General features: G+C 58.9%; 1 protein-coding gene across 1 annotated transcript; it reads left to right on the forward strand.

Moving 5' to 3' along the window:
- Window positions 1-714: 714 nt before the first annotated feature.
- FUT11 (fucosyltransferase 11) lies at window positions 715-9,883 on the forward strand. The gene is made up of 3 exons (XM_038743359.1): window positions 715-1,428; window positions 4,173-4,798; window positions 9,303-9,883. Exons 1-3 carry the CDS (start codon window positions 715-717, stop codon window positions 9,460-9,462), a joined length of 1,500 nt encoding a protein of 499 aa, XP_038599287.1. The 3' UTR covers window positions 9,463-9,883.
- Window positions 9,884-10,448: the final 565 nt, after the last annotated feature.

Raw genomic sequence — 10,448 nt, forward strand, 5'->3', positions numbered from 1 at the left:
TCCGCGAGGGGGCGCGCTTGCACGAGAAGCAAGGGGGCGTGCCCTCCGTTGGGGGGGGGCGCGCCTTCCGCGAGGGGGGGCTGCGCTTGCACGAGCCGCAAGAGGGCATGCCCTCCGCGAGGGGGCGCGCTTGCACGAGAAGCAAGGGGGCGTGCCCTCCGTTGGGGGGGGCGCGCCTTCCGCGAGGGGGGCTGCGCTTGCACGAGCCGCAAGAGGGCATGCCCTCCGCGAGGGGGCGCGCTTGCACGAGCAGCTAGGGGGCGTGCCTTCCGCTAGGGGGAGCGCTTGCCCGAGCCGCGAGGGGGCGTGCCGTTCGCTAGGGGGCGCTTGCACGAGTAGCGAGGGGGCGTGCGCTCCGGTGGGGAGATGCGCTTGTACGAGCAGCGAGAGGGCGTGCCCTCCGCTAGGGGGCGCGCTTAAACGAGCCGCGGGGGGGCGTGCCCTCCGCGAGGGGGCGCGCTTAAACGAGCCGCGGGGGGGCGTGCCCTCCGCGAGGGGGCGCGGTTGCACGAGCAGCTAGGGGGCGCACCTTCTGCTAAGGGTCGCGCTTGCACGAGCAGCTAGGGGGCGCACCTTCCGCTAGGGGGCGCGCTTGCACGAGCAGCTAGGGGCGTGCCCTCCGCGAGGGGGCGTGCCCTCCGCGAGGGGGCGTGCCCTCCGCGAGGGGGCGTGCCCTCCGCGAGGGGGCGTGCCCTCCGCGAGGGGGCGCCCACCATGGCGGCTGCTCGGGCGGCGCTCTGGGCCGCCTGGGCCTGCTGGGCGGCGGTAGCGGCGGTAGCGGCGGCGGACGAGGCCGAGCCGTGGGCCGGGGCCGAGCCGTGGGCCGGGGCCGAGCCGTGGGACGGCGCCGTCTTCCGTCCGCCGGCCCCGCTGGGTCGCGTGGGCGTGTCGGGGCCGGGGCCGGGACCGGAGCCGTCGGAGGGCGCGCCGGACGCGGCGTCCCCGCCGGTGGTGCTGTGGTGGAGCCCCGGCGTGTTCCCGCACTTCCCCGGCGAGACGGAGCGCATCGAGTGCGCGCGCGGCGCCTGCCTGGCGTCCCGCGACAAGCGGCGGTGGCGGGACGCGCAGACCCGCGCCCTGCTGTTCTACGGCACGGACTTCCGCGCCTCGGAGGCCCCGCTGCCGCGCCTGCCGCACCAGAGCTGGGCGCTGCTGCACGAGGAGTCGCCGCTCAACAACTTCCTGCTGAGCCACGGCCCGGGCATCCGCCTCTTCAACCTCACCGCCACCTTCAGCCGCCGCTCCGACTACCCGCTGCCGCTGCAGTGGCTGCCGGGGGCCGCCTACCTAAGGCGCCCCGCGCCCGCGCTCCGGGAGCGCGATGCCTGGCGGCGCCGCGGCTACGCGCCGCTCGTCTACCTGCAGTCCCACTGCGACGTGCCGGCCGACCGCGACCGCTACGTGCGAGAGCTCATGCGCCACATCCCGGTGAGGGGACGGGGGGACGGGCGGACGGACGGACCGGACGGACCGGAGGGCGGGACCGCCGCCGGCTACGCGCTCGGCCGCCGCGAGGGGGCGCCGTCGGGCCTCCGTCGGTGGGGGCGCTGCCGAGGCTCGCCCGGTGGGGGCGCTGTGGAGGCCCCGTTGGAGGAAGGCGGAGTTGAGGCTCGGCCGGAGGGGGCGCTGTGGAGGCCCCGTTGGAGGGAGGCGGAGTCGAGGCTCGGCCGGAGGGGGCGCCGTGGAGCCCTGGTTGGAGGAAGGCGGAGTCGACGCTCGGCCGGAGGGGGCGCTGTGGAGGCCCACCCGGAGGGGGCGCTGAGGAGGCCCGGCCGGTGGGGGCGCTGTGGAAGCCCGTTCGGAGGAAGGCGGAGTCGAGGCTCGGCCGGAGGGGGCGCTGTGGAGGCCCCGTTGGAGGAAGGCGCTGTCGGGCCTCTGTCGGTGGGGGCGCTGAGGAGGCCCGGCCGGTGGGGGCGCTGTGGAGGCCCGGTTGGAGGAAGGCGGAGTCGAGGCTCGGCCGGAGGGGGCGCCGTGGAGCCCCGGTTGGAGGAAGGCGGAGTCGAGGCTCGGCCGGAGGGGGCGCTGTGGAGGCCCGGTTGGAGGGAGGTGGAGTCGAGGCTCGGCCGGAGGGGGCGCTGTGGAGGCCCGGTTGGAGGAAGGCGGAGTCGAGGCTCGGCCGGAGGGGGCGCTGTGGAGGCCCGCCCGGAGGGAGCGCTGTGGAGGCCCGGTCGGAGGAAGGCGGAGTCGAGGCTCGGCCGGAGGGGGCGCTGTGGAGCCCCGGTCGGAGGAAGGCGGAGTCGAGGCTCGGCCGGAGGGGGCGCTGTGGAGCCCCGGTCGGAGGAAGGCGGAGTCGAGGCTCGGCCGGAGGGGGCGCTGTGGAGGCCCGGTTGGAGGAAGGCGGAGTCGAGGCCCGGCCGGAGGGGCGCTGTGGAGGCCCGCCCGGAGGGGGCGCTGTGGAGGCCCGGCCGGTGGGGGCGCTGTGGAGGCCCGGTTGGAGGAAGGCGGAGTCGAGGCTCGGCCGGAGGGGGCGCTGTGGAGGCGCACCCGGAGAAGGCGGAGTCGAGGCTCGGCCGGAGGGGCGCTGTGGAGGCCCGCCCGGAGAAGGCGGAGTCGAGGCTCGGCCGGAGGGGCGCTGTGGTGGCTCTGTCGGTGGGGGGCGTTGTGGAGGCCCGGCCGGAGGGAGCGCTGTGGAGGCTCTGTCGGTGGGGGCGCTGCGGAGGCCCGGCCGGTGGGGGCGCTGTGGAGGCTCTTCCTGAGGGGTTGGGTCGACATTTGGCCGGAGGTGGCGTTATGGAGGCCCGGCCGGAGGGGGCGCTGTGGAGGCCCTGCTGGATGGGGCTGTGTCGACACTCGGCTGGAGGGGGCGCTATGGAGGCTCTGTCGGTGGGGGCGCTGTGGAGGCTCTGCCTGAGGGGTTGGGTCGACATTTGGCCGGAGGTGGCGCTATGGAGGCCCGGCCGGAGGGGGCGCTGTGGAGGCCCTGCTGGATGGGGCTGTGTCGACATTCGGCTGGAGGGGGCGCTGTGGAGGCTCTGTCGGTGGGGGCGGTGCGGAGGCCCGGCCGGCGGGGGCGCTGTGGAGGCTCTGCCTGAGGGGTTGGGTCGACATTTGGCCGGAGGGGGCGCTGTGGAGGCCCTGCTGGAGGGGGCTGTGTCGACACTCGGCCGGAGGGGGCGCTATGGAGGCTCTGTCGGTGGGGGCGCTGTGGAGGCCCGGCCGGAGGGGGCGCAGTGGAGGCCCCGCCCGAGGGGGCGGAGTCAGGGTTCTGCTGGAGGGGGCTGTGTCGACACTCGGCCGGAGGGGGCGCTATGGAGGCTCTGTCGGTGGGGGCGCTGTGGAGGCCCGGCCGGAGGGGGCGCAGTGGAGGCCCCGCCCGAGGGGGCGGAGTCAGGGTTCTGCTGGAGGGGGCTGTGTCGACACTCGGCCGGAGGGGGCGCTATGGAGGCTCTGTCGGCGGGGGCGCTGTGGAGGCCCGGCCGGCGGGGGCGCTGTGGAGGCCCGGCCGGCGGGGGCTGGGTCGACAGTCGGCCGGAGGGGGCGCTGCGGAGTCAATCATCATCATCATCATCAATCGTATTTATTGAGCGCTTACTATGTGCAGAGCACTGTACTAAGCGCTTGGGAAGTACAGATTGGCAACATCTAGAGACAGTCCCTACCCAACAGTGGGCTCACAGTCTAGAAGGGGGAGACAGACAACAAAACCAAACATACTAACAAAATAAAATAAATAGAATAGATATGTACAAATAAAATAAATAAATAAATAAATAGAGTAATAAATATGTACAAACATATATACGTATATACAGCATAAGGGACTGTGCTGAGCACTGTACTAAGCCCTTAGGACAGTACAACAGAACTAGTAAATGTGATCCCTGCCCTCAGGGAGGTTACGACATCGCAAAGAGAGAGATGCTAAAATAAATCAATCAGTCGTATTTACTGAGCGCTTACTGTGTGCAGAGCACTGGACTAAGCGCTTGGGAAGTACAAGTTGGCAACATAGAGAGACAGTCCCTACCCAACAGCGGGCTCACAGTCTAGAAGGGGGAGACAGAACAAAGCCAAACATGTTAACAAAATAAAATAAATAGGATAGAGTCGGGCCCGTGGGCTTTGGCGGGATGGGTTGGGGGCGTCCAGCCCAGCGCCGTCCCGAGGCGAGGGTCCACCCAGCCCAGCCTCAGCCCTCCCTCCCTCCCTCCCTCCCTCCGCCTCTCCCTCAGGTAGACTCCTACGGGAGGTGCCTGCAGAACCGTGAGCTGCCCACGGCCCGGCTGCGGGACACGGCCACCGCCACCACGGAGGACGCCGAGCTGCTGGACTTCCTGTCGAGGTACAAGTTCCACCTGGCCATGGAGAACGCCATCTGCGACGACTACATGACGGAGAAGCTGTGGCGGCCCCTGCACCTGGGCGCCGTGCCCGTCTACCGCGGCTCCCCCTCCGTGCGGGACTGGGTGCCCGCCCGGCGCTCCGTCATCCTGGTGGACGACTTCGAGACCCCGCGGAAGTTGGCGGAGTTCATCGACTTCCTCGACAAGAACGGCGACGAGTACATGAGGTACCTGGACTACAAGCAGCCGGGGGGCATCACCAATCGGTTCCTCCTGGACAGCTTGGAGCGGCGGGAGTGGGGGGTGAACGACGCCGCGCGGCCCAGCTACCTCAGCGGCTTCGAGTGCTTCGTCTGCGACCAGGAGATCGCCCGGCTGGACGCTGAGCGGGCCCACGGGGCCTCCCCCCGCGCCGGCCCCGCCCCGCCGCCGCGCATCGCCCACCGCTCGCACATGGGCTGCCCCGTGCCCGTCCCCGGCTTGGGAAGCGTGGAGGACATCCCCGACGGTGACAGGTGACGACGATGACGACGATGAGCGGAGAAGCGGCGTGGCTCGGCGGAAAGAGCGCGAGCTTTGGAGTCGGAGGTCGTGGGTTTGAATCCCAACCCTGCCGCGTGTCCGCTGTGTCACCTTGGGCAAGTCACTTGGCTTCTCTGGGCCTCAGTGACCTCATCTGGGAAACGGGGATGAAGACTGGAAGCCCCGTGTGGGACAACCTCCCCCGCGCTTTATAAGCGCTTAACAAATGCCATCATTATCATTGTTATGATGATGATCAGTCAATCAATTGTATTTATGGAGCGCTTACTGTGTGCAGAGCACTGTACTAAGCGCTTGGGAAGTACAAATTGGCAACATGTAGAGACAGTCCCTACCCAACAGTGGGCTCGCAGTCTAAAAGGGGGAGGAGACGATGATGATGGCATTGGGGGAGCGCTTACTGTGTGCTAATCGCTGGGGGAGGTACGGGGTCATCGGGCTGTCCCACGGTGGGGCGCCCGGCCTTCACCCCCATTTGACAGATGAGGTCGCTGAGGCCCAGAGAGGTGAAGTGACTTGCCCAGAGTCACACAGCCGATAAGCGGCGGAGCCGGAATGAGAACTCACGACCTCTGACTCCCAAGCCCTGGCTCTTTCCATTAAGCCACGCTGCTACTCTATTATAATAACGGTATTTGTTAAGTGTTTACTCCGTGCAAAGCACTGTTGTAAGCGCTGGGGAGGTTACAAGGTGATCAGGTCATCCCACAGTTTTAATCCCCATTTTACAGATGAGGTAACCGAGGCACAGAGAAGTGAAGTGACTTGCCCAAAGTCACACAGCTGACAGTTGGCGGAGCCGGGATTTGAACCCGTGACCTCTGGCTCCAAAGCCCGGCCTCTTTTCACTGAGCCACGAAGACCAACAAAGCTCAGAAACATCTGCTTGCAATGCAATCAGCTAGAACGAGGGGGAATTTATTGCCTGGGAGTTAAGGGTGTGAGAAGCAGCATGGCCTAGTGGGTAGAGCACAAGCCTAGGAGTCTGAAGGTCAGGAGTTCTAATCCTGGCTCCGCCACTTCATTCATTCAATTGTATTTATTGAGCGCTTACTGTGTGCAGAGCACTGTACTAAGCGCTTGGGAAGTACAAGTTGGCAACATATAGAGACAGTCCCTACCCAACAGCGGGCTCACAGTCTAGAAGGGGGAGACAGACAGCAAAACAAAACATATTAACAAAATAAAATAAATGGAATAAATACGTACAAATAAAATAAACCGAGTAATAAATACGTACAAACATATATACATATATACAGGTGCTGTGGGGAGGGGAAGGAGGTAAGGCAGGGGGATGGGGAGGGGGACTCACACAGCACACTTGTCTGCTGTGTGACCTTGGGTAAATCACTTCACTACTCTGGGCCTCGGTTACTTTGTCTGTAAAATGGGGATGGGGATTGTGAGCCCTGCGGGGGACAGGGACCGTGTCCAACCTGATTTGCTTGTATCCACCCCAGCACTTAGTACAGTGTCTGGCACATAGTAAGCGCTTTAACAAATACCATAAGTATTATTATTGTTATACGAGGTGCCGCTCAGGCATTCAAAAGAATTCAACGAATTGTTAAGGTCTTTGAGGGAATGTTATAAGAATGACTGTGGTATTTGTTAAGCCCTTACTATGTGTCAGGCACTGTACTAAGTGCTGGGGTAGATACAAGATCATCATCAATCGTATTTATTGAGCGCTTACTGTGTGCAGAGCACTGTACTAAGCGCTTGGGAAGTACAAATTGGCAACATATAGAGACGGTCCCTACCCAACAGTGGGCTCACAGTCTAAAAGATAGGTTGGCTACAGTCCCTGTCCCAAATAGGGCTCCCAGTCTTAATCCCCGCTTTACAGATGAGGTAACTGAGGCACAGAGAAGCAAAGTGACTTGCCCAAGGCCACACAGCAGAGAAGTGGCAGAGCCGGGATTAGAACCCATGACCTTCTGGTTCCCGGGCCCGTGCTCTATCCACCAGGCAAGACAAGCTAGAGTTGAGGGAATTGTGTCAGAAAACCTGAGGAAAATGAGTGTTTCCAGGAGAAGGGAGGCGTAGGTACCATAGGTTTGGCAGGAAGAAGGTCATTCCATGACCATAAGTTGCGCTTGCTCTCCCTGCCTGCCAGCCGGCTCGCAGTGAGCATGGAGCCACTGGACAAGAGAGTGGGGCTAGCTCTATGCCAACCACCACCGGTTTGCTAGAACAACCCCAGCACCTGTCCTGCCACTGGAAAGCCCTGCCTTTCCCTCACTTCATCATCAATCGTTAGAGAAGCAGCGTGGCTCAGTGGAAAGAGCACGGGCTTTGGAGTCAGAGGTCATGGGTCCAAATCCCAGCTCTGCCACTTAGCTGTGTGACTTTGGGCAAGTCACTTAACTTCTCTGGGCCTGTTACCTCATCTGGAAAATGGGGATTAAGACTGTGAGCCCCACATGGGACAACCTGATCACCTTGTATCCTCCCCAGCGCTTAGAACAGTGCCTTGCACACAGTAAGCGCTTAACAAATGCCATCATTACTATTACTATTATTGAGCGCTTACTGTGTGCAGAGCACCGTACTAAGCGCTTGGGCAGTACAAGTTGGCAACATGTAGAGACAGTCCCTACCCAACAGCGGGCCCGCAGTCTAAAAGGGGGAGACAGAGAACAAAACCAAACATACTAACAAAATAAAATAAATAGAATAGATATGTACAAGCAAAGTAAATAAATAAATAAATAGAGTAACAAATGTGTACAAACATATATACAGGTGCTGTGGGGAAGGGAAGGAGGTAAGATGGGGGGGATGGAGAGGGGGACGAGGGGGAGAGGACCCAAACCCAAACTAAAGTCCTTGGTAAAATTGGCAACACCAGCCCGACCTTGCTGAAGGAAAGACAGCAGCGCCCATTGGCAGCATCTTTGGTGGTTGAATACTGTGTGACAGCTGCTCTTTCAACAGGACTCACTCATGGGTTTTAATCTTCCCACCAGCCTTGTCACCTTCAAATCAGAGTAATAATAATGATGGCATTTATTAAGCGCTTACTCTGTGCAAAGCACAGCACTCTCGCTCCCTCTCTGTCTAATCTAGAGAAGCAGCGTGGCTTCATGGAAAGAGCCCGGGCTTGGGAGTCTGGGTAGGGACTGTCTCTATATGTTGCCAATTTGTACTTCCCAAGCGCTTAGTACAGTGCTCTGCACATAGTAAGCACTCAATAAATACGATTGATGATGATGGGTTCTAATCCCACCTCGGCCACTTAGCTGTGTGACTTTGGGCGAGTCACTTGCTTCTCTGTGCCTCAGTTACCACATCTGGAAAATGGGGATCAAGATGCTGAGCCCCAGTTGGGACAGCCTGATAACCTTGTATCTACCCAGCGCTTAGAACAGTGCTTTGCACATAGTAAGCGCTTAATAAATGCCATTATTATTATTATTATTATCCCAGCGCTTAGAACAGTGTCTGGCACATAGTAAGCACTTAACGAATCCCGTTATTATTATTATTATTATTATTATATCTACATCTGTAGCTGTGGCTGGGAAGGACTGGTATGCAGAGGTCGTCGTGGACAGAAGGAGGGTGGTTGAGGGTTGGTTTTGAGATCCGGGCTGAAGGTGCTGAGCATCTTGGACCCCTGGAGAGCGTCTCCAGAAATGATCCCAGCCAGACCATTTGGATGGTTCTGTTGAATGCTTTGGCGTCTTTCTGGAGTTTGTATTTGGCATGGAAATTACCACAGTACCGGGAACATGTCGACCGCTCACCTCTCCCTGGAATCCTTTTCAATCAATCATCATCCTCAATCGTATTTATTGAGCGCTTACTATGTGTAGAGCACTGTACTAAGCGCTTGGGAAGTACAAGTTGGCAACATATAGAGACAGTCCCTACCCAACAGTGGGCTCACAGTCTAAAAGGGGGAGACAGAGAACAAAAGCAAACATACTAACAAAATAAAATAAATAGAATAGATATGTACAAGTAAAATAAATAAATAAATAGAGTAATAAATATGTACAAACATATAGACATATATACAGGTGCTGTGGGGAAGGGAAGGAGGTAAGATGGGGGGATGGAGAGGGGGACGAGGGGGAGAGGAAGGAAGGGGCTCAGTCTGGGAAGGCCTCCTGGAGGAGGTGAGCTCTCCGTAGGGCCTTGAAGGGAGGAAGAGAGCTAGCTTGGCGGATGGGCAGAGGGAGGCCATTCCGGGCCCGGGGGATGACGTGGGCCGGGGGTCGATGGCGGGATAGGCGAGAATCAATCAATGGTAGCTCTTTTTTTGGGCAGGGAATGTGTCCACTAACTCCGTTGTGTGGTACTCTCCCAAGCGCTTAGTGTAGTGCTTTGCACACAGTGAGCGCTCAATAAATACCATTGGTTGATTGATACTTACGGAGTGCTTATTGAGGGGCTGGCTCACTGGTTCGTACTGAGATTCGATCCATTGCTTCATCACTCTCTCTCTCTCTCTCTCTCTCTCAGCTGGAAAGAGATGTGGCTTCAGGATTACTGGCAGGGCCTCGACCAGGGTGAGGCCCTGACTGCCATGATTCACAACAACGAAACTCATACGGGGAGATTTTGGGATTACATGCATGAGATCTTCCTCAAGAGACACCAGCATCTCCGACCCCCTTCCTGATTGTGCTTTACTTTGTCCGTGGTGAGACAATCAGGGTGCTAATGGCCAACTAAAGCCTCAGGTGAATGCCCAGGCCTCCCAGTGAACTGTGGACACAGTTTCTCGTACAGTGAGAAGATGATCTGTTCTCTGTTCCTTCTCGTTTTCAAATCTACCTGCCAAAGCCACACGCTCGGGTGGCTCTGAAAGTGGCTTTTCAACCTACGATAGCAGGGCCATCATCTCCTCCGTAAGAGAGGAATTCATCTCGGTTTATTCGGTGACGCGAAGGCAACCCCTTTCCGGCACCCCCCCAGGCCCCAGTTTGAGGTGTGAGGGTGCTGATCACCAGAGTTGGGGAGTATTACATAAAAGACCGGTTATCTCTCTAGTCTCGTCATCTTCTGAGATGAGACCAAAGGTTACCCAGGTTAATAACAGTAATAACAAATAATTATCATTATTAATTAATACATTATTATTATGGTATTTGTTAAATGCTTACTATGTGCCAGGCACCGTACTAAGCGCTGGGGTGGATACAAGTAAATCGCATTGGACACGGTCCCTGTCCCACATAGGGCCCACAGTCTCAGTTCCCATTTTACAGATGAGGTAACTGAGGCACAGAGAAGTGAAGTGACTTGCCCAAGCTCACACAGCAGACAAGTAGCGGAGATGGAATTAGAACCCATAACCTCCTGCTCTACCCACTAAGCCATGTAAGAATTCACTCCTTGAGGGAATGATGGAAGGAATTTTGGAGTGGGTCATTTCGGCCTGATCACAAATAACGCTTTTTTTTCCCTTCACACTTTCTTCCCCATCCTGTTACTTGCTTTTTAACTTGTCCCACGGGTGCCTATACAAAATCCTTTCCAGTTGTGACAGTTTAAAAAAGAATCCCGTTACGTTCAAATTTTTCACTTTGTCTTTTTTTTCCTTGTTTTCATTTATTTTTCCTTTCAAACCCTTTCACTTGAATTTGGCTGCCTCATCTGGGTGGA

Source organism: Tachyglossus aculeatus, chromosome 3 (assembly GCF_015852505.1).
Source record: "Tachyglossus aculeatus isolate mTacAcu1 chromosome 3, mTacAcu1.pri, whole genome shotgun sequence".
Lineage (NCBI taxonomy): Eukaryota > Metazoa > Chordata > Mammalia > Monotremata > Tachyglossidae > Tachyglossus > Tachyglossus aculeatus.

Bases quoted from the DNA above. Each gene is read 5' to 3' on its own strand.
- FUT11 (XM_038743359.1), top strand. From the start codon at position 715: ATGGCGGCTGCTCGGGCGGCGCTCTGGGCCGCCTGGGCCTGCTGGGCG. The intron at 1,429-4,172 runs GTGAGGGGACGG...CCTCTCCCTCAG, and splicing joins AGCTCATGCGCCACATCCCG to GTAGACTCCTACGGGAGGTG. The intron at 4,799-9,302 runs GTGACGACGATG...TCTCTCTCTCAG, and splicing joins GACATCCCCGACGGTGACAG to CTGGAAAGAGATGTGGCTTC.